At 51.3% G+C, this 24,000-nt stretch overlaps 1 protein-coding gene across 3 annotated transcripts in view; it reads left to right on the top strand.

The window, feature by feature from the left end:
- Positions 1 to 24,000, top strand: part of LOC144717297 (mucolipin-3-like) — a 42,168-nt gene that overhangs the window by 10,808 nt on the left and 7,360 nt on the right. The window contains exons 2-7 of one of the 3 annotated variants that reach the window (XM_078592759.1): positions 11,221 to 11,375; positions 14,141 to 14,346; positions 19,407 to 19,577; positions 20,746 to 20,902; positions 22,376 to 22,487; positions 23,817 to 23,913. In XM_078592759.1, the coding sequence (XP_078448885.1) occupies positions 14,161 to 14,346; positions 19,407 to 19,577; positions 20,746 to 20,902; positions 22,376 to 22,487; positions 23,817 to 23,913 (723 nt within the window). In that variant the 5' untranslated portion in view covers positions 11,221 to 11,375; positions 14,141 to 14,160. Of the gene's footprint in view, positions 1 to 9,582; positions 11,376 to 14,140; positions 14,347 to 19,406; positions 19,578 to 20,745; positions 20,903 to 22,375; positions 22,488 to 23,816; positions 23,914 to 24,000 lie in introns of those variants that run through there. The other 2 variants (XM_078592757.1, XM_078592758.1) reach the window with 2 other exon arrangements.

Here is a 24,000-nt window from a genome sequence, read left to right as displayed (position 1 = left end):
CTACACAGTGGCAGTGAGGGTCGCAAAATGTCGATTTCTTACTAATAATTTCTAGATTTGAAGCTTTCGTGACTGCAAGGATTCATATTCTTAGGTTTTTTCGGTAAAGTCACGTAGGTAAAAAAATTAAAATTAATAAAAGTAAAATAAAAATCAAATAAAAATCACGACGTTTCGGAGGCAACACAAGCTTCCGTCTTCAGGTGGAACCATCACAGCACGATAGCTCACTTGATACAGCTATCACTTGATATTCATAACGATTCCAAGAATCCGGCGGGGGGCGGGGGCGGGCGGGTTCACACCATCACGTGTCTGAAGTCTTAACAGAATCATCAGAATATTTATTGAAACTGGAGGAATCCGATGAGCTAAAAAGTCTTCTTCTTGGTTCTTTCGGTAAAGGCACGTAGAAGGGAAGTAATAAAATAATAAAAATTAAACATAATAAAATAAAATAATTCTCACGACGTTTCGGCTACAACTATGTGACTTTACCGAAAGAACCAAGAAGATGAATCCCTGCAGTCACGAAAGCTTTAAATCGAAAATTATTTTATGATGTTTATTTTTTATTATTTTTTTATTTCCCTTCTACGTGACTTTACCGAAAGAACCAAGAAGATGAATCCCTGCAGTCACGAAAGCTTTACATCGCGAGCTAAAAAGTGTTTTTGTTGTTGTTGCAGATGTCCGGTATGTCGCACGGTGTAAGAACGTTGCAACAACAAAGAGTGCAGGAGCACGACAGCAGTGCAAAGTACAAGAAAGGTCAAACTAATCGGGGTCACGATTCGATTTGGCCGTCCAATCCGCAAGTGTCCGCGGGATTTCTACGACGCGGTTAGCGGCGACGCGGCGCGAGCCCCGAGTCTTGGTGTCGCTTTAGCCGCGGAAGCCAGGATGTCAAGCGCTAGGCCACAAAGAGTGACGCCGGCTTCGCCGTGACCGGGAAAAGCGCCAAAAGAAAAGAGGAAATAACGTGAAATCAGAGCCGCGAAGGTGGTGGAAGTGGGCACGAAAACATCCGCGTCTGATCGAGGGATTAAAAGTATTGCACAGACATGGAGCAAATGTTCAATACTGACAGTGTATGCCCTGTGGGGGCAGATTTGTTGTTAGTCCGATCAATCCCTGAAAACATCTTTATATATAGAGGACTGTAGAGGCGTTTGTCTTCGGGTGAAAATCGCGATGGTTGCGATGTCTGCTGCGAGTAGCACGATGTCTGCCGCCTTGATCACAAGTCGTGATTTATTTTATTTTTCTACCTACGTGACTTTACCGAAAGAACCAAAGAGTATGGATTCCTGCAGTCACGAAAGCTTCAAATCAAGATAGGATTCATATGCTTGGTTCTTTCGGTAAAGTATAATAAAATAATTAAAATATAAAACAATAAAATTCTCACGACGTTTCGGCTGCAACACAAGCAATCATCATCACAGCTGATGATGGTTTTCACACCTGATGATGATTGCTTGTGTTGCAATCGAAACGTCGTGAGCATTTTTATTGTTTTATAATTTTATTATTTTATTGTTTTCCTTCCATGTGACTTTACCGAAAGAACCAAGAATATGAATCCCTGCAGTCACGAAAGCTTCAAACCAAGATAGGACTGTACAGCTTTGCTCCAGTGGCAAGATGGTGAGATGTTGACCACCTCGCCTGGTATGCAGGAGGTCGTGGGTTCGATCCTGACCCTGACGATGCCTGCTGCTGTATATTTGGAGTTTGTGGTGTCTCTCTCTCATCATCACAATAATGAGATGTTAACCACCTCGCCTGGTATGCAGGAGGTCGTGGGTTCGATCCTGACCCTGACGATGCCTGCTGCTGTATATTTGGAGTTTGCGTGTATCTCTCTCTCATCATCACAATAATGAGATGTTAACCACCTCGCCTGGTATACAGGAGGTCATGGGTTCGATCACGACCCTGACGATGCCTGCTGCTGCTGTATATTTGGAGTTTGTGGTGTCTCTCTCTCATCATCACAATAATGAGATGTTAACCACCTCGCCTGGTGTACAGGAGGTCGTGGGTTCGATCCCGACCCTGACGATGCCTGCTGCTGTATATTTGGAGTTTGTGGTGTCTCATCATCACAATAATGAGATGTTAACTACTTCGCCTGGTATACAAGAGGTCGTGGGTTCGATCTCAACCCTGACGATGCCTGCTGCTGCTGTATATTTGGAGTTTGCGTGTCTCTCTCTCATCATCATCACGGTGGCTAGGAGATGTTAACTACCTCGCCTGGTATACAGGAGGTCGTGGGTTCGATCCCAACCCTGACGACGCCTGCTGCTGCTGTATATTTGGAGTTTGCGGTGTCTCTCTCTCTCTCCCCGTGGTCGCGTGGATTTTTGTTTCTCCATGTCCTCCGTTTGTTTTCCCATCACGTCTGTGACGTCACGTCTGTGATGTCACCAGCACGTGGCAGCGTCACGCAGTGTGCCTGCCGACGTCACGCACCCCACCCACCCACCCTCCGTGTACTAATCCAAGTCAAGAATCCAAGTCCTTGGGCGTAGCCGGGTAGTAAAGCTGGTCAATACATATTCTGAATCATCGATGACGAGGGATGCTCTACACCTTCCGATTGCGAGTTGGGAGCTTTGATCAAGGGCCGGCTGCTGCCCCGCCGGGTGGGAATTCGCGAGGCAACTTTTTTTTTCTTGGTTCTCTCGGTAAAGTCACGTAGAAGGGAAATAATAAAATAATAAAAATAAATCATAATAAAAAATTTGTATTTTTTTATTACTTAAAAAATGTAACTTAATAAAATGAAATTGTATTTTATTATGTTTTTTTATTACTTAAAAAATGTAACATAATTAAATAAAATTGTATTTTATTATGTTTTTTTTATTACTTAAAAAATGTAACATAATTAAATAAAATTGTATTTTATTATGTTTTTTTAATTACTTAAAAAATTACATAATTAAATTAAATTGTATTTTATTATGTTTTTTTAATTACTTAAAAAAAATTACATAATTAAATTAAATTGTATTTTATTATGTTTTTTTATTACTTAAAAATTTTAACATAATAAAATAAAATTTTATTTTATAATGTTTTTTTTTATCACTTAAAAAATGTAACATAATTAAATAAAATTGTATTTTACTATGCTTTTTTTCATTATTTCCCTTCTACGTGACTTTACCGAAAGAACCAAGAAGATGAATTCCTGCGGTCGCGAAAGCTTCAAATCGAAATTCAACTTTTTTTTTTGCCGACGACTGACTCGTCGTTGGAGCTGTGAGTCAAACCAAAGTGCGCGCCGGGCAGATTTCTTTGCCAAACTCTTTTCATTTCTCGTAATAGGACGCCAACCCGGTTTCGTTTCCACTGGCGCTCGTGGGCATCACGTGGACACGAGACAATCTCCATGCGTCACAACACACCCCCCCCACACTCTGTGAGGTACAAAGGTAAAGATCCCCCGTATAGCCTTTTACAGGCTGTTGGGGCAAGTGCTCTTAAGCGAGCACCTACGAAGGCCGGCACGGTTCACGAGGGGGTGGGTGGCCAGCACCACGCCCTACCGCCTGTGTCTCCCATTATATACACGCCGCACCAGGTACTCGTTCAAGGCTGAGTCGACCTAGGCGATGCCCAGAATCCGTTCGTATTTATTGCCACTGTTATGGGTCGTGAGCGGGAACCGAACTCGGGTGGCCGGGTTCGTAGCGAGATGTTAACTTCCTCGCCTGGTGTACAGGGGGTCGTAGGTTCGATTTCGACCATGACGATGCCTGCTGCTGTATATCTGAAGTTTGCGTGTCTCTCTCTCATCATCATCACGGTGGCTAGGAGATGTTAACTACCTCGCCTGGTGTACAGGGGGTCGTAGGTTCGATCCCGACCCTGACGCCTGCTGCTGTATATCTGGAGATTGCGTGTCTCTCTCTCTCATCATCAACACGGTGGCTAGGAGATGTTAACTACCTCGCCTGGTGTACAGGGGGTCGTAGGTTCGATCCCGACCCTGACGCCTGCTGCTGTATATTTGGAGTTTGCGTGTCTCTCATCATCATCACGGTGGCTAGGAGATGTTAACTACTTCGCCTGGTATGCAGGAGGTCGTGGGTTCGATCCCGACCCTGACGATACCTGCTGTGTATTTGGAGTTTGCGTGCTCTGCTCGTGGTCGTGTGGATTTTTCCTCCGGGTCCTCCAGTTGTTTCCCCTCCACATTTAGAATCGACATCCACGCGTTCAGAGTATTTGTCTGCTTGCTATGAATGTCCACGTGTGACGACGATAATGAAGCCACCTTCGTTGAGCCGTCATCATTGTGTGATGAGGCAGGTCGCCTCCGAGAAAGAGCTACGCACCTCAGTGGGGCACTTACGTGGTGAACAATAAGTAATGTAAAAAAAATAACCAGTAAAAACAACGTTTTTCACTATAAATCCTTTATGTGCGTGGCATCGGTTTTATTTAATTATTCATTTCTGTATTTCTTGAGTAAGAGTTTCATTTTTATCACATTGGTATTTTAAATTAAATATGATTTTTTTTTTCCTAAAAAGTGGAACATTTTGGAAAAAAAATTCACGAAAATAAATTGTCACGCACAACGAGTCTGTGTGCAAAATGTCAGCTCGATTGGATCACGGGAAGTGGGTTAAAAAACGACCGAAAGATTTGCACGGTCCTAAGCAAGCAAGCGAGTGAACTTAATATAAAGGATTTAAAAACACGCTTTTATGAAATGTACGAGTAGTGGCAGAACTCCACGACTCCAGGAAGTGGCCCCGAAGCTTGCCACAACGTAAGGGGCTGTGGTCAAATACAGCCAACGTCAGTTGAGCGTGGACAATTGGACCCAAGCCGAAACATAACATGTAAAAAGGAATGTTTTAAAATATGTTTTTTATTTTTTATGATAGAATATGGTATTGTCATCAGTTTGACATTAGTATACCAAGTTTGCAGTCGATACCACATTGGGAAGTTGGTAAAAATGTACGCCTTTTGGCGTCATCTGGTCCAACACCATGTGAGACTAGGCTCTAAGGAAAGCTGTCTCGGGTGTGGACCAATCAACTTCAAGGACAGTGCATACATTATCAGAGTTGTGTTTTTTGTTTGCATTATGACTGCAGGTATTGTGGTCTATGCTAACATGACTCCTTGTAAAAAAGGTGTCAGTTTTGTTGCCAGATAGAAGGGTAAAAAACCAATGATCAGAGTGAGTTCAACAAAAGCGTGTAAGAAGCAAGTGCTTTAGTTTAGCGGTGCAATCCGCCAATCCACCGAGCCTTCTGCTACCTCCGCATACCCTTGCCTCCTACGGAAAAAAACAGCTGACGTCCGCGGACTTTGTGCGCGAAAGTTAAATATTTGCCGGGGAAGATTGTTTTGAGCGCCGGCTATTATTCATCTCCGTTCGTCAGCGTCGCCGAGTTGATGGTCCGCACCCTGAGCCGCAAAACGTGGCAGCAGATAGGCGCAGGACACCCCGATGCACAAGTGGAAACTTTTGAAAACTCTTCAGCAGTCGTGTGCAGGCTGTGGTCATCCAGAACAGGCCGTACAACGTGGGTGAGGGGGGGGGGGTGAGTGAGGGGGGGTGGGTGAGTGAGGGGGGGTGAGGGGGGGGTGTGTGAGAAGTGGGGGGTGAGTGAGAGGGGGGGGTGAGTGAGTGAGAGGGGGGGGGTGAGTGAGTGAGAGGGGGGGGGTGAGTGAGAGGGGGGGGGGTGAGTGAGAGGGGGGGGTGAGTGAGGGGGGGGGGGTGAGTGAGAGGGGGGGGGTGAGTGAGAGGGGGGGGGTGAGTGAGAGAGGGGGGGTGAGTGAGGGGGGGTGAGTGAGGGGGGGTGAGTGAGAGGGGGGGGGGTGAGTAGGGGGGGGGTGAGTGAGGGGGGGATGAGTGAGGGGGGGGGGGGGTGAGGGGGTGGGTGGGTGAGGGGGGGGGTGAGTGAGGGGGGGGGTGAGTGAGGGGGGGGGGTGAGGAGGGAGGGTGAGTGAGGGGGGGTGAGTGAGGGGGGGGGGTGAGGGGGGAGGGTGAGTGAGAGGGGGGTGAGTGAGGGGGGGGGGTGAGTGAGAGGGGGGGTGAGTGAGGGGGGGGGTGAGTGAGGGGGGGGGGTGAGTGAGAGGGGGGTGAGTGAGAGGGGGGGTGAGTGAGGGGGGGGGTGAGTGAGGGGGGGGGTGAGTGAGGGGGGGGGGTGAGTGAGAGGGCGTGAGTGAGGGGGGGGTGAGTGAGGGGGGGGTGAGTGAGGGGGGGGTGAGTGAGGGGGGGGGTGAGGGGGGGGGTGAGTGAGAGGGGGTGAGTGAGGGGGGGGGTGAGTCAGGGGTGGGTGAGTGAGGGGGGGGGGTGAGTGAGGGGGGAGGTGAGTGAGGGTGGGGGGTGAGTGAGGGTGGGGGGTGAGTGAGGGTGGGGGGTGAGTGAGAAGGGGGGGGGTGAGTGAGAGGGGGGGGGGTGAGTGAGAGGGGGGGGGGGTGAGTGAGAGGGGGGGGGTGAGTGAGAGGGGGGGGGTGAGTGAGAGAGGGGGGGGTGAGTGAGAGGGGGGGGTGAGTGAGAGGGGGGGAGTGAGTGAGGGGGGGGGGTGAGGTGAGTGAGGGGGGGGGTGAGGTGAGTGAGAGGGGGGGGGTGAGTGAGGGGGGGGGGGTGAGGTGAGTGAGGGGGGGGGTGAGGTGAGTGAGGGGGGGGTGAGGTGAGTGAGAGGGGGGGGGGTGAATGAGAGGGGTGGGGTCAGTGAGAGCGGGGGGTGAGTGAGGGGGGGGGGGGTGAGGTGAGTGAGGGGGGGGGGTGAGTGAGTGAGTGGGGGGGGGGATAAGTGAGAGGGGGGGGGGTGGGTGAGGTGGGTTAGAGGGGGGGTGAGTGAGAGGGGGGTGAGTGAGAGGGGGGGAGTGAGGGGGGAGGGTGAGAGGGGGGGTGAGTGAGAGGGGGGGGGGGGGTGAGAGGGGGGGTGAGTGTTAGAGGGGTGAGTGAGGTGAGAGAGAGGGGATTGAGTGAGAGTGAGTGTAAGGTGAGGTGAGAGAGTGAGTGAGTAAGTGAGTGAGTGAGGTGAGAGAGTGAGTGAGGGGGGGGGGTGAGTGAGGGGGGGTGAGTGAGGGGGGTGAGTGAGAGGAGGGTGAGTGAGAGGAGGGTGAGTGAGAGGGGGGTGAGTGAGAGGGGGGGTGAGGGGGGGGGGTGAGTGAGGGGGGTGAGTGAGAGGGGGGGTGAGTGAGAGGGGGGGGGGTGAGGGGGGGTGAGGGGGGGTGGTGAGTGAGGGGGGGGGGTGAGTGAGGGGGAGGTGAGTGAGAGGGGTGAGTGAGAGAGGGGGGTGAGTGAGTAAGTGAGTGTGAGGTGAGTGAGTGAGTGTGAGAGAGTGAGTGAGTGAGAGGGGGGTGAGTGAGTAAGTGAGTGTGAGGTGAGTGAGTGAGTGTGAGAGAGTGAGTGAGTGAGAGGGGGGGATGAGTGAGGGGGGGGGATGAGTGAGGGGGGGGGTGAGTGAGGGGGGGGTGAGTGAGGGGGGTGAGTGAGAGGGGGGGGTGAGTGAGAGGGGGGGTGAGTGAGAGGGGGGGTGAGTGAGAGGGGGGGTGAGGGGGGGTGGTGAGTGAGGGGGGGGGTGAGTGAGGGGGAGGTGAGTGAGAGGGGTGAGTGAGGGGAGGGGTGAGTGAGAGGGGTGAGTGAGAGAGGGGGGTGAGTGAGTAAGTGAGTGTGAGGTGAGTGAGTGAGTGTGAGAGAGTGAGTGAGTGAGAGAGTGAGTGAGTGAGAGGGGGGTGAGTGAGTAAGTGAGTGTGAGGTGAGTGAGTGTGAGTGAGTGAGTAAGAGGGGGGGTGAGTGGGGGGTGGTGAGTGAGGGGGGGGGGTGAGTGAGGGGGAGGTGAGTGAGAGGGGTGAGTGAGGGGAGGGTGAGTGAGGGGATGTGTGAGTGTGAGGTGAGTGAGAGAGGGGGGTGAGTGAGTAAGTGAGTGTGAGGTGAGTGAGTGAGTGAGTGTGAGAGAGTGAGTGAGTGAGAGGGGGGGATGAGTAAGTGTTTGCAATGTTCATTCGCCTGCCCCCTCCAAGCACTTTGTCTTAACCACGTGTAACAAACAAGACGGTTCGAGCGAGACTCTGGAAGAACGTAATCAACCAGGCAGGCTGTTGACTGTTATCTTAGCCGACTCTCTGTGTTGCATTACATTACATTTCTAAGCTTACTAGATTTGTGTTTTCTATTTCATTTCTACCTGATGATGATCGCTTGTGTTGCAATCGAAACGTCGTATGCTAGTATTTAATTTATTATTTTCTCTTTCTACGTGACTTTACCGAAAGATTAAAATTAATTAAAATTCAGCCGCATCGAACCTCACAAAACTAATATCCAGGTGCCTACCTTGGCTCCTCCAAACCCTCAACCAGTATATATACAGAGGAAAAAAAGTATTTGATCCCCTGCTGATTTTGTACGTTTGCCCACTGACAAAGAAATTATCAGTCTATAATTTTAATGGTAGGTTTATTTGAACAGCGAGAGACAGAATAACAACAACAAAATCCAGAAAAACGCATGTCAAAAATTTTATGAATTGATTTGCATTTTAATGAAGGAAATAAGTATTTGACATGCGTTTTTCTGGATTTTGTTGTTGTTATTATTTTGTCTCTCACTGTTCAAATAAACCTACCATTAAAATTATAGACTGATCATTTCTTTGTCAGTGGGCAAACGTACAACATCAGCAGGGGATCACATACTTTTTTCCCCTCACTGTACAAATACAGTACTGTTTTATTGGAATTTCTCTCACTTGATACAGCCGTCGTGCTGTGACTGTTCCACCTGAAGACGGAAGCTTGTGTTGCCTCCGAAACGTCGTGATTTTTATTTTACTTTTATTAATTTTAATACATTTTTTACCTACGTGACTTTACCGAAAAAACCCTAAGAATATGAATCCTTGCAGTCACGAAAAACTTCAAATCTAGAATTTACCGAAAGAACCAAAGACTCATTCCTGCAGTCACCAAAACTCCAAATTAAGTTTGAGACTTGAACATTTTGTTTAACTTGAATTGAAGTTGAATTGAAGTTGAATTGAAGTTGAATTGAAGTTGAATTGAACTTGAATTGAACTTGAATTGAACTTGAATTGAACTTGAATTGAACTTGAATTGAACTTGAATTGAACTTGAATTGAACTTGAATTGAACTTGAATTGAACTTCAATTGGTCTTCAATTGATCTTCAATTGAATGTCAATTGATCTTCAATTGAACTTCAATTGAACGTCAATTGAACTTCAATTGAACTTCAATTGAACTTCAATTGAACGGCAAACTCCACAATTCCTCCAATCGGAGCAGGAGGAGGAAGGCTGTTGTGGGACAAATCACTGCATGTCCCACCCATCGTAATTTTTAAATCCTTTATATTAAGTTCACTTGCTTGCGCGCTTACGACCGTGCAAATCTATCGGTCGTTTTTTAACCCACTTCCCGTGATCCAATCGAGCTGACATTTTGCACACAGACTCGTTGTGCGTGACAATTTATTTTCGTGAAAATTTTTTTCCAAAATTTTCCACTTTTTAGGAAAAAAAAAAATTTCATATTTTATTTAAAATACCAATGAAACTCTTACTCAAGAAAAAACAGAAAAGAATAATAAAATAAAACCGATGCCACGCATATAAAGGATTTATAGTGAAAAACTTTGTTTTTACGGGTTAATTTTTATTCACCATCTGCCCGCGTCGTGAATTCCGAGATTTTCAGGATTCCAATACCAGTTTGGCTCGATATTCCAGCATACACACACACACAGGCACAGGTGTGGCTTATCATGAGTGTTTCTGGGAGGCCCATTCGTGCCTTGCCTTCGTACCCAGCAGGCAGCCGGGACACCTCGTGGCTTGCTGCATCAGGGCTCCGTGCCCAGAGACTTTAGCCTGCAAAGCGATCGTGTCGGATTTAGTTTAGAACCTTTGTGCTTGTAGCTTTCTTTTCTTTATTGTCGGTCTATCCTGGTTGCCCACTGTACTAGCTGCCCACTGTACTTGCTGCCCACTGTACTAGCTGTCCACTGTACTGGCTGCCCACTGTACTGGTTGCCCATTGTACTAGCTGCCCACTGTACTAGCTGCCCACTGTACTAGCTGTCCACTGTACTGGTTGCCCACTGTCCTGGTTGCCCACTGTACTAGCTGCCCACTGTACTGGTTGCCCACTGTACTAGCTGCCCACTGTACTAGCTGCCCACTGTACTAGTTGCCCACTGTACTGGTTGCCCACTATACTGGTTGCCCACTGTACTAGCTGCCCACTGTACTGGTTGCCCACTGTACTGGTTGCCCACTGTACTGGTTGCCCACTGTACTAGTTGCCCACTGTACTGGTTGCCCACTATACTGGTTGCCCACTGTACTAGCTGTCCACTGTACTGGCTGCCCACTATACTGGTTGCCCACTGTACTAGCTGCCCACTGTACTGGTTGCCCACTGTACTAGCTGCCCACTGTACTGGTTGCCCACTGTACTGGCTGCCCACTGTACTGGTTGCCCACTGTACTAGCTGCCCACTGTACTAGCTGCCCACTGTACTAGCTGCCCACTGCACTAGTTGCCCACTGTACTGGTTGCCCACTATACTGGTTGCCCACTGTACTAGCTGCCCACTGTACTGGTTGCCCACTGTACTGGTTGCCCCCTGTACTGATTGCCCACTGTACTAGCTACCCACTGTACTGGTTTCCCACTGCACTGGTTGCCCACTGTACTAGTTGCCCACTGTACTGGTTGCCCACTGTACTGGTTGCCCACTGTACTAGCTGCCCACTGTACTGGCTGCCCACTGTACTGGCTGCCCACTGTACTGGTTGCCCATTATACTGGTTGCCCACTGTACTGGTTGTCCACTGTCCTGGCTGTCTACTGTACTGGTTGCCCACTGTACTGGTTGCCCACTGTACTGGTTGCCCACTGTACTGGTTGCCCACTGTACTGGCTGCCCACTGTACTGGTTGCCCACTGTACTGGTTGCCCACTGTACTGGCTGTCCACTGTACTGGTTGCGCACTGTACTGGTTGCCCACTGTACTGGCTGCCCACTGTACTGGCTGTCCACTGTCCTGGCTGCCCACTGTCCTGGCTGCCCACTGTCCCAGCATCGGACATGTCGCCGCTAGGCAAGTAGGTGTTGCGTAAGCCGCTCTCGAAGAATCCGCAAAAAAAAATTTTCGTGGAAGAAAACAAAGAAAGAAAGAGAGAAAAGATGATGTTCAACAGGGAGGACAAGAGCGTGGCCACGTCCCTGGCCGAGGACATTAAGTTGCGGGTGTGCGAGGCCGTGAGAAAGCCCGTCTATGCGGGGGAGAACAACGCCAGGGCTAAGAAGCAGGAGGTTTGGAGTCTGGACAAAGGGATTGATGGTGACGATGCAGGTGAGCTTCTGGGGGAGTGTTTTTTGTTGGAATGGTGATGATGTAGGTGTGCATCTGGGGAGTGTTTTTGATGGAGGTGAGCTTCTGGGGGAGTGTTTTTGTTGGAATGGTGATGATGCAGGTGAGCATCTGGGGGAGTGTTTTTGTTGGAATGGTGATGATGTAGGTGAGCTTCTGGGGGAGTGTTTTTGTTGGGATGGTGATGATGTAGGTGAGCATCTGGGGGAGTGTTTTTGTTGGGATGGTGATGATGTAGGTGAGCATCTGGGGGAGTGTTTTTGTTGGAATGGTGATGATGTAGGTGAGCTTCTGGGGGAGTGTTTTTGTTGGGATGGTGATGATGTAGGTGAGCATCTGGGGGAGTGTTTTTGTTGGAATGGTGATGATGTAGGTGAGCATCTGGGGGAGTGTTTTTGTTGGAATGGTGATGATGTAGGTGAGCTTCTGGGGGAGTGTTTTTGTTGGGATGGTGATGATGTAGATGAGCATCTGGGGGAGTGTTTTTGTTGGAATGGTGATGATGTAGGTGAGCATCTGGGGGAGTGTTTTTGTTGGAATGGTGATGATGCAGGTGAGCATCTGGGGGAGTGTTTTTGTTGGAATGGTGATGATGTAGGTGAGCATCTGGGGGAGTGTTTTTGTTGGAATGGTGATGATGCAGGTGAGCATCTGGGGGAGTGTTTTTGTTGGGATGGTGATGATGTAGTTGAGCTTCTGGGGGAGTGTTTTTGCTGGGATGGTGATGATGTAGGTCAGGATCTGGGGAGTGTTTTTGTTGGGATGGTGATGATGTAGGTGAGCATCTGGGGGAGTGTTTTTGTTGGAATGGTGATGATGTAGGTGAGCATCTGGGGGAGTGTTTTTGTTGGGATGGTGATGATGCAGGTGAGCATCTGGGGGAGTGTTTTTTGTTGGAATGGTGATGATGTAGGTGAGCATCTGGGGGAGTGTTTTTGTTGGAATGGTGATGGTGTAGGTGAGCTTCTGGGGGAGTGTTTTTGTTGGAATGGTGATGGTGTAGGTGAGCTTCTGGGGGAGTGTTTTTGTTGGAATGGTGATGATGTAGGTGAACATCTGGGGGAGTGTTTTTGTTGGAATGGTGATGGTGTAGGTGAGCTTCTGGGGGAGTGTTTTTGTTGGAATGGTGATGATGTAGGTGAGCATCTGGGGGAGTGTTTTTGTTGGAATGATGATGATGTAGGTGAGCATCTGGGGGAGTGTTTTTGTTGGAATGGTGATGATGTAGGTGAGCATCTGGGGGAGTGTTTTTGTTGGAATGGTGATGGTGTAGGTGAGCTTCTGGGGGAGTGTTTTTGTTGGAATGGTGATGGTGTAGGTGAGCTTCTGGGGGAGTGTTTTTGTTGGAATGGTGATGATGTAGGTGAACATCTGGGGGAGTGTTTTTGTTGGAATGGTGATGGTGTAGGTGAGCTTCTGGGGGAGTGTTTTTGTTGGAATGGTGATGATGTAGGTGAGCTTCTGGGGGAGTGTTTTTGTTGGAATGGTGATGATGCAGGTGAGCATCTGGGGGAGTGTTTTTGTTGGAATGGTGATGATGTAGGTGAGCATCTGGGGGAGTGTTTTTGTTGGGATGGTGATGATGTAGGTGAGCTTCTGGGGGAGTGTTTTTGTTGGAATGGTGATGATGCAGGTGAGCTTCTGGGGGAGTGTTTTTGTTGGAATGGTGATGATGCAGGTGAGCATCTGGGGGAGTGTTTTTGTTGGGATGGTGATGATGTAGGTGAGCTTCTGGGGGAGTGTTTTTGTTGGAATGGTGATGATGTAGGTGAGCTACTGGGGGAGTGTTTTTGTTGGAATGGTGATGATGTAGGTCAGCATCTGGGGGAGTGTTTTTGTTGGGATGGTGATGATGCAGGTCAGTATCTGGGGGAGTGTTTTTGTTGGGATGGTGATGATGTAGGTGAGCTTCTGGGGGAGTGTTTTTGTTGGAATGGTGATGATGTAGGTGAGCTTCTGGGGGAGTGTTTTTGTTGGGATGGTTATGATGCAGGTGAGCTTCTGGGGGAGTGTTTTTGTTGGAATGGTGATGATGCATCACTACCTCGCCTAGTATACAGGAGGTCGTGGGTTCAATCCCCGACCCTGACGATGCCTGCTGTCTTTTTGGAGTTTGTGGTTTCTCTCTCATCATCATTATCATCACAGTTGTTGCGATGTTAACGACCTCGCCTGCTATACATAACACTGCTATACACTTCACTAATATACACTACATGATACACTGCACTACTGTACACTACTAAACATTACACTACACACTGTACACTACACCACTGCACTCCTCACCACTGCACGCCTCACCACTGTACGCCTCACCACTGTACTCCTCACCACGGGGCTAACCCAGAGGTCGCAAACGGGTTTTGATTCCTTACCCGTACCCGTACCCGGCCGCACCAGGGTCGCAAATGGGTACCCGTACCCGGCCGGGTATGGGTAGGGTACGGGTATAGGGTACCTGATTGCGACCTCTGGGATGAAGCCATGTTGCAGGCGCGGGTGGGTTGATTCTAGGAACTTGAATTGTGAGAAGAGACAAGACGTTGGGAAATGAGTGACAAACGGTGACTCACCAGTGACTCACGGCCTACCCGTACCCGTACCCGGCCGCACCAGAGTCGCAAACGGCTACCCGTACCTGGCCGGGTACGGGTTAGCCGGGTATCGGGTAGGGTACCGGTAGTATCGGTTACCCGGTCGCGACCTCTGGGCTAACCTACCCGCCCGCCCGTCCCTCCGCGCAGAGCTAACGAACGCGGCATCCATGGCGAAGTCGGAGGCACACGGCGAGGAGACGCCGCTGCTGGGCGGGCTGGCGGCCGCGGAAGGCCGGATGAGGCGCGACATTCGCTTCTTCTTCATGAGCCCCTGCGAGAAGTTCCGCGTCAAGGGACGCAAGCCCTGGAAGATGGGAGTGCAGATCCTCAAGATCGTCATGGTGACCATTCAGGTGACGTGCCCTCCCCCCCCTCATCCCCATCACCATCCCGTTGTGGTGTTGTGTCGTCGGTTTCGTTTGGTGATAGGGGATGTTGACTACCTCGCTTGGTAGGTAGGAAGTCGTCGGTTTGAACCCGACCCTGACAATGCCTGCTGCTGTATTTTTGGAGTGTGTGGTGTCTTTCATCATCATCATCACAGTTGCGAGATGTTAACTACCTCGCCTGGTATACAGGAGGTCGTGTGTTCCGATCCCAAACGATGCCTGCTGCTGTATTTAAGGAGTTTCCGGTGTCTCTCTCTCATCATCAACATCATCACAGTTGCGAGATGTTGACTACCTCGCCTGGTAGGCAGGAGGTTGTCGGTTTTATCACGACCCTGACGACGCCTGCTGCTGTATTTTTGGAGTTTGTGGTGTCTCTCATAATCATCATCACAGTTGCGAGATGTTGACTGTGATGATGATGATGAGAGAGAGACACACAAACTCCAAATATACAGCAGCAGGCATCATCAACGTCAGGATCGAAGCCACGGCACCTCCTGTGTACCAGGCGAGGTAGTTAACAACTCCTAGCCACCGTGATGATGATGAGAGAGAGACACACAGACGCCAAATATACAGCAGCAGGCATCGTCATGGTCAGGATCGAAGCCACGACCTCCTGTATACCAGGCGAGGTAGTCAACATCTCCTAGCCACCGGGGCGCCCCAACCCTCACCCCCAGCGACGACCAAGGCCTACCCCAACCACTCCCGCCTGTTCTACCAACTGTCACCATGACTACACCACCACCACTACCACCACATTTAACATCAACCTGCCCATTGTTATCTCGATCATCTCGCGTGCAATTGTTGTAAAGCGCCTTGAAGTAAGTTGACTACCTCACCTGGTACGCAGGAGGATCATGGGTATGATCCCAGCCCTTGACGCCTGCCGTATATTTTGAGTTTGCGTGTCTCTCTCCCCGCGGTCGCGTGGATTTTTCTCCAGGTCCTCCAGTTTCCCGCCCCCCCCCCCACATTTAGAGCAGAGGTCGCAAACGGGTTTTGATTCCTTACCCGTACCCGGCCACACCAGGGTCGCAAACGGCTACCCGTACCCGGCCGGGTACGGGTAGCCGGGTATCGGGTAGGGTACGGGTATCGGGTACCCGGTTGCGACCTCTGATTTAGAGTCAACGTGGGTTTCGAGATAATTTGGCTTCAAATAAATTGTCCACGTGATGATAGGCCACTTTGTGGGAGCTGTCATCTGTGATGGCTCGGTGGGCCTTACCTGGTAAAGAATAGTTAAAGAGAAATGGAATAAGATAAATTAAATTTCGATTTAAAGCTTTCGTGACTGCAGGGATTCATCTTCTTGGTTCTTTCGGTAAAGTCACGTAGAAGGGAAATAATAAAATAATAAAAATAAAACATAATAATATAATGCTCACCACGTTTCGGCCACAACGCAAGCAGCCGGCCTCAGGTGAAGAACAGGTCTGTTGATATGCAAATTCCTTTGTCAAGGCGCCCTTCCTCTTCTAACCCACCTTAAATATACGCTGCCAAGCTTGGTGGTGTTTCATTCAGACGCTGTCTTTCCGACAGACCTGGTCTTCGCCTGAGGACGGCTGCTTGCGTTGTGGCCGAAACGTCGCCGTGAGAATTATTTTATTATGTTTTATTTTTATTATTTTATTATTTCCCTTCTACGTGACTTTACCAAAAGAACCAAGAAGACTGCGTATGGCCTTAAAAGAAGTACTAAAAAGTGTATAGGCCACGTTTCGTCATCGCCCCTAGTTTATAGCGCACGTTTAACAGCAACGCATGAGGAAGCTACTGGGAGCCATGCAACTTTTAACTCCCCATGGTTAAACTAATTTAGTCAAAACTGCGTTTTGTGTGTTTAGTTTGTCCTTCGGCCAGCACGCACGGTGTGGTTACGCACTGTGTGAAAGACGTTGAACAAACATGTTCACACAGAGACCCATAGACTCACACAGAGACCCATAGACTACTCACACAAAGACCCATAGATTCACAGAGACCCATAGACTACTCACACAGAGACCCACAGACTACTCACACAGAGACCCATAGACTACTCACACAGAGACCCATAGACTACTCACACAGAGACCCATAGACTCACAGAGACCCATAGACTCACACAGAGACCCATAGACTACTCGCACAGAGACTCAAACTCACACAGAGACCCATAGACTACTCACACAGAGACCCATAGACTACTCACACAGTGACCCATAGATTCACAGAGACCCATAGACTACTCACACAGAGACCCACAGACTACTCACACAGAGACTCAGACTCACACAGAGACGCAGACTCACACAGAGACCCATAGACTACTCACACAGAGACCCATAGACTCACACAGAGACCCATAGACTCACACAGAGACCCATAGACTACTCACACAGAGACCCATAGACTACTCACACAGAGACCCATAGACTCACACAGAGACCCATAGACTACTCACACAGAGACCCATAGACTACTCACACAAAGACCCATAGATTCACAGAGACCCATAGACTACTCACACAGAGACCCACAGACTACTCACACAGAGACTCAGACTCACACAGAGACGCAGACTCACACAGAGACCCATAGACTACTCACACAGAGACCCATAGACTCACACAGAGACCCATAGACTCACACAGAGACCCATAGACTACTCACACAGAGACCCATAGACTACTCACACAGAGACCCATAGACTCACACAGAGACCCATAGACTACTCACACAGAGACCCATAGACTACTCACACAGAGACCCGTAGACTCACACAGAGACCCATAGACTACTCACACAGAGACCCATAGACTACTCACACAGAGACCCATAGACTCACACAGAGACCCATAGACTACTCACACAGAGACCGATAGACTACTCACACAGAGACCCATAGACTCACACAGAGACCCATAGACTACTCACACAGAGACCCATAGACTACTCACACAGAGACCCGTAGACTCACACAGAGACCCATAGACTACTCACACAGAGACCCATAGACTACTCACACAGAGACCCATAGACTCACACAGAGACCCATAGACTACTCACACAGAGACCCATAGACTACTCACACAGAGACCCATAGACTACTCACACAGAGACCCGTAGACTCACACAGAGACCCATAGACTACTCACACAGAGACCCATAGACTCACACAGAGACCCATAGACTCACACAGAGACCCATAGACTACTCACACAGAGACCCATAGACTACTCACACAGAGACCCATAGAGTCACACAGAGACCCATAGACTACTCACACAGAGACCCATAGACTACTCACACAAAGACCCATAGACTACTCACACAGAGACCCATAGACTCACACAGAGACCCATAGACTACTCACACAGAGACCGATAGACTACTCACACAGAGACCCATAGACTCACACAGAGACCCATAGACTACTCACACAGAGACCCATAGACTACTCACACAGAGACCCGTAGACTCACACAGAGACGCAGACTCACACAGAGACCCATAGACTACTCACACAGAGACCCATAGACTCACACAGAGACCCATAGACTACTCACACAAAGACCCATAGATTCACAGAGACCCATAGACTACTCACACAGAGACCCACAGACTACTTACACAGAGACTCAGACTCACACAGAGACGCAGACTCACACAGAGACCCATAGACTACTCACACAGAGACCCATAGACTCACACAGAGACCCATAGACACACAGAGACCCAAAGACTACTCACACAGAGACCCATAGACTACTCACACAGAGACCCATAGACTCACACAGAGACCCATAAACTACTCACACAGAGACCCATAGACTACTCACACAGAGACCCGTAGACTCACACAGAGACCCATAGACTACTCACACAGAGACCCATAGACTCACACAGAGACCCAAAGACTCACACAGAGACCCATAGACTACTCACACAGAGACCCATAGACTCACACAGAGACCCATAGACTACTCACACAGAGACCCATAGACTACTCACACAGAGACCCATAGACTACTCACACAGATACCCATAGACTACTCACACAGAGACCCATAGACTACTCACACAGAGACCCATAGACTACTCACACAGAGACCCATAGACTACTCACACAGAGACCCATAGACTACTCACACAGAGACCCATAGACTACTCACACAGAGACCCATAGACTACTCACACAGACCCATAGACTACTCCACACAGAGACCCATAGACTCACACAGAGACACATAGACTCACACAGAGACACATAGACTCACACAGAGACCCATAGACTACTCACACAGAGACCCATAGACTACTCACACAGAGACTCAGACTCACACAGAGACCCATAGACTACTCACACAGAGACCCATAGACTACTCACACAGAGACCCATAGACTACTCACACAGAGACCCATAGACTACTCACACAGAGACCCATAGACTACTCACACAGAGACCCATAGACTACTCACACAGAGACCCATAGACTACTCACACAGAGACCCATAGACTACTCCACACAGAGACCCATAGACTCACACAGAGACACATAGACTCACACAGAGACACATAGACTCACACAGAGACCCATAGACTACTCACAGAGACCCATAGACTACTCACACAGAGACTCAGACTCACACAGAGACCCATAGACTACTCACACAGAGACCCATAGACTACTCACACAGAGACCCATAGACTACTCACACAGAGACCCATAGACTACTCACACAGAGACCCATAGACTACTCACACAGAGACACATAGACTCACACAGAGACCCATAGACCACTCACACAGAGACCCATACACAGAGACCCATAGACTCAAACAGAGACCCATACACTACTCACACAGAGACCCATAGACTACTCACACAGAGACTCAGACTCACACAGAGACCCATAGACTACTCACACAGAGACCCATAGACTACTCACACAGAGACCCAGAGACTACTCACACAGAGACCCCCCCCCCTCCGTATCCCTCTTGCCGTGCCCCCTTCCCGCAGCTGGTGGTCTTTGGCCTCAGCAACCAGATGATGGTCACGTTCCGTGAGGAGAACATGGCGACGTTCAAGCACCTGTTCCTGCGCGACTACCGGGACACGCCGGGGGAGGACGCCTTTGCCGTGTACACGCGCTCCGACTTCTTCGGCAATGTCGCCCACGTGCTCAACCAGGTGCATGCTGGGAGGCGGCGGGGGGGGGGCGGCCGACGGTGACGCCGACGCTAACGCTACTAACATCACTAACACCACCACTAACATGACCACTTACACCACGAACACCGCCACTAACACCACTAACACCACTAACACCACCACTAACACCACCACCAACACCACCAACACCACCACCACCAACACTAACACCGCTAACACCACCACCAACCCCACCACCACCACCACTAACACCGCTAACACCAACCCCACCACCAACCCCACCACCAACACCACCACCAACACCACCACCAACACCACCACCAACCCCACCACCACCACCAACACCAACCACCAACACAACCACCAACCCCACCACCACCACCAACACCACCACCAACACCACCACCAACACCAACACCAACACCACCACCACCACCAACCCCACCACCAACACCAACACCACCACCAACACCAACACCACCACCACCAACCACCAACACCACCACCAACCCCACCACCACCACCACCACCAACACCACCACCAACCCCACCACCACCACCAACACCAACCACCAACACCACCACCAACCCCACCACCACCACCAACACCACCACCAACACCACCACCAACACCAACACCAACACCACCACCACCACCAACCCCACCACCAACACCAACACCACCACCAACACCAACACCACCACCACCAACCACCAACACCACCACCAACCCCACCACCAACACCACCACCACCACCACCAACACCACCACCAACCCCACCACCACCACCAACACCACCACCAACACCACCACCACCACCAACACCACCACCAACCCCACCACCACCACCAACACCAACCACCAACACCACCACCAACCCCACCACCACCACCAACACCACCACCAACACCACCACCAACACCACCACCAACACCAACACCACCACCACCACCAACCCCACCACCAACACCAACACCACCACCAACACCACCACCACCAACCACCAACACCACCACCAACACCGCCTCTGCCATGGTGGTCTTGCACGTGACGCACACATTTATTGACCGACGTCACCTTCGTAAGTCCAGGACGACAGAGCTCGGGCGATTGTTGGCTGGGGGGGCGGAAGAAGTGTTATAACACCGGCGCCCTCCCGCCCTCCCCCACCACGTGATCCGCCAGTACGTACGCCTACGGAACGTGTCCGTGGGGAACTACGCCTACGTGCGGGACGGCGACGGAACCATCGCCCCCATCAACCTGTGCCGCAGCTTCTACAAGGCGGGCACCATCGACCCCGGCAACGACACCTTCAGCATCAACCCCGTGGTCGAGAAGGGTGAGCGGGCAAGGCGACACCACGCTGGCTAGGAGATGTTGACTACCTCGCCTGGTGCGCAGGAGGTCGTGGATGCGATCCCAGACCCTACGAGATGTTGACTACCTCGCCTGGTGCGCAGGAGGTCGTGGGTTCAATCCCGACTTCTGACGATGCCTGCTGTATATTTGGAGTTTGCGGTGTCTCTCTATTATCATCATCACGGTGGCTAGGAGATGTTGACTACCTCGCCTGGTACGCAGGAGGTCGTGGGTTCGATCCCAGACCCTACGAGATGTTGACTACCTCGCCTGGTACGCAGGAGGTCGTGGGTTCGATTTCAGACCCTACGAGATGTTGACTACCTCGCCTGGTACGCAGGAGGTCGTGGGTTCGATCCCAGACCCTACGAGATGTTGACTACCTCGCCTGGTACGCAGGAGGTCGTGGGTTCGATCCCAGACCCTACGAGATGTTGACTACCTCGCCTGGTACGCAGGAGGTCGTGGGTTCGATCCCAGACCCTACGAGATGTTGACTACCTCGCCTGGTGCGCAGGAGGTCGTGGGTTCGATCCCAGACCCTACGAGATGTTGACTACCTCGCCTGGTACGCAGGAGGTCGTGGGTTCGATCCCAGACCCTACGAGATGTTGACTACCTCGCCTGGTACGCAGGAGGTCGTGGGTTCGATCCCAGACCCTACGAGATGTTGACTACCTCGCCTGGTACGCAGGAGGTCGTGGGTTCGATCCCAGACCCTACGAGATGTTGACTACCTCGCCTGGTACGCAGGAGGTCGTGGGTTCGATCCCGACTTCTGACGATGCCTGCTGTATATTTGGAGTTTGCGGTGTCTCTCTCTCTCATCATTATCATCACAGTTGGGAGATGTTAACTACCCGACACCAGGTGACGATTATCTGAACCGGTCATGGGCCTCCCCCCTAGGTCGACTCAGCCATCAAATGAGCACCTGGTGCGGTGTGTAGTAAACATGGCCACTGGGGGAGACAAAGGCGGCCGGGCGTGGTGGTGCTGGCCACCCACCCCCCTGGTGGTGTTGCTGGTGCTGTGGTGATGGTGGTGGTGCGTTGTTGTGGTTGGTGGTGGTGGTGATGGTGGTGATGGTGGTGGTGGTTGGTGGTTGGTGGTGGTGATGGTGGTGGTGGTGCGTGTTGTTGTTGGTGGTGGTAGTGTTGGTAGTGTTGGTGGTGGTTGGTGGTGGTGGTGGTTGGTTGGTGGTGGTGCGTGTTGTTGGTGGTGGTGGTTAGTGGTGGTGGTGGTAGTGTTGTTGGTGGTGGTGATGTGTAGTAAACATCGCCACTGGGGGAGACAAAGGCGGCCGGGCGTGGTGGTGCTGGCCACCCACCCCCTCGTGCGCCACAGTGCCGGCCTTCATAGGTGCTGCTACTCGCTTACAGCACTTGCCCCGACAGGTGGTTTGAGGCTATACGGTGAGGGGGGGACCTTTGGCTTTGTGTTTTGTGCGCAGTGTGCATCGACATGCTGCCCCTGATCCCGCTGGGAGGATTGTCGCTGAACGCGACTCGCCGCGCCGTGACGGAGATCTTCGTGGCCTCCAATCTCACCCTCGACTTCCACAGGTGTGCGTGTGTGTGTCTCCGCACGCACGCAGCCACACACACGCAGCCACACACACACACGCACGCAGCCACACACAGCCACACGCACGCACACACACGCACGCAGCCACACACACGCAGCCACGCACACGCACGCACACACGCACACACACACACGCAGCCACACACACACGCAGCCACACACACACGCACACACGCACACACACACGTAACCACACACACACACACGCAGCCACACACACACACGCACGCAGCCACACACAGCCACACGCACGCAGGCACACGCACGCAGCCACACACACGCAGCCACACACACGCACACACATGCACGCACACACATGCAGCCACACACACACGCAGCCACACACACACGCACACACACGCACACACACACGTAACCACACACACACACGCAGCCACACACACACAGCCACACACGCACACACATACGCAGCCACACACACGCAACAACACGCACACACACGCACACATACGCACACACGCACGCAGCCACACATGCACACACACACACGCAGGCACACACGCACACGCACGCAGCCACACGCACACACACGCACACATACGCACACACACACGCAGCCACACATGCACACACGCACACACACACGCAGCCACACACACGCACACACACGCACACACACACACGCAGCCACGCACACACACACACGCACACAGCCACGCACACACGCATACACGCACGCAGCCACACATGCACATACGCACGCACGCAGCCACACACGCGCACACACACGCACACACACACGCAGCCACACACACACACGCAGCCACGCACACACACACGCAGCCACACACACACGCACACGCACACACGCACACACGCACACGTAGCCACACACACACACGCACACACACGTAGGGTACGGGTATCGGGTACCTGATTGCGACCTCTGGGATGAAGCCACGTTGCAGGCGCGGGTGGGTTGATTCTAGGAACTTGAATTGTGAGAAGAGACAAGACGTTGGGAGATGAGTGACAAACGGTGACTCACCAGTGACTCACGGCCTACCCGTACCCAGCTGCACCAGGGTCGCATACGGCTACCCGTACCTGGCCGGGTACGGGTAGCCGGGTATCGGGTAGGGTACGGGTATCGGGTACCCGGTCGCGACCTCTGGCGTCCGGGTTTGGATCGAACCCACCGACCTCCTGTACACCGGGCGAGGTGGTTAACATCTCACCACCGTGGCGAGATTGTAGTGGAAGTTGACTGTCGTGGAAGTGGTCCCCAGACGCCCACGTGGGTTTCCGTTCTTACCCACCCCCCTCCCCCACCCCCTACTGGCCAGGCTGATTGACGTCACCATCAAGTTCAAGCTGAAGACCATCAACCTTCAGACGGTCCGCTACCACGAGCTGCCCGACTGTTACATCTTCTCCATCACCGTGAGTCATCCCCGGGTGTCTCTCCTTCTACCCCCCCCCCCCCCGGCCCCCCACCGTATCTCTCTCTCTCTCGCTCGCTCTCTCGGT

Source organism: Lampetra planeri, chromosome 3 (assembly GCF_965212315.1).
Source record: "Lampetra planeri chromosome 3, kcLamPlan1.2.h2, whole genome shotgun sequence".
Lineage (NCBI taxonomy): Eukaryota > Metazoa > Chordata > Hyperoartia > Petromyzontiformes > Petromyzontidae > Lampetra > Lampetra planeri.
This window is presented reverse-complemented; position numbering and strand designations above follow the sequence as displayed.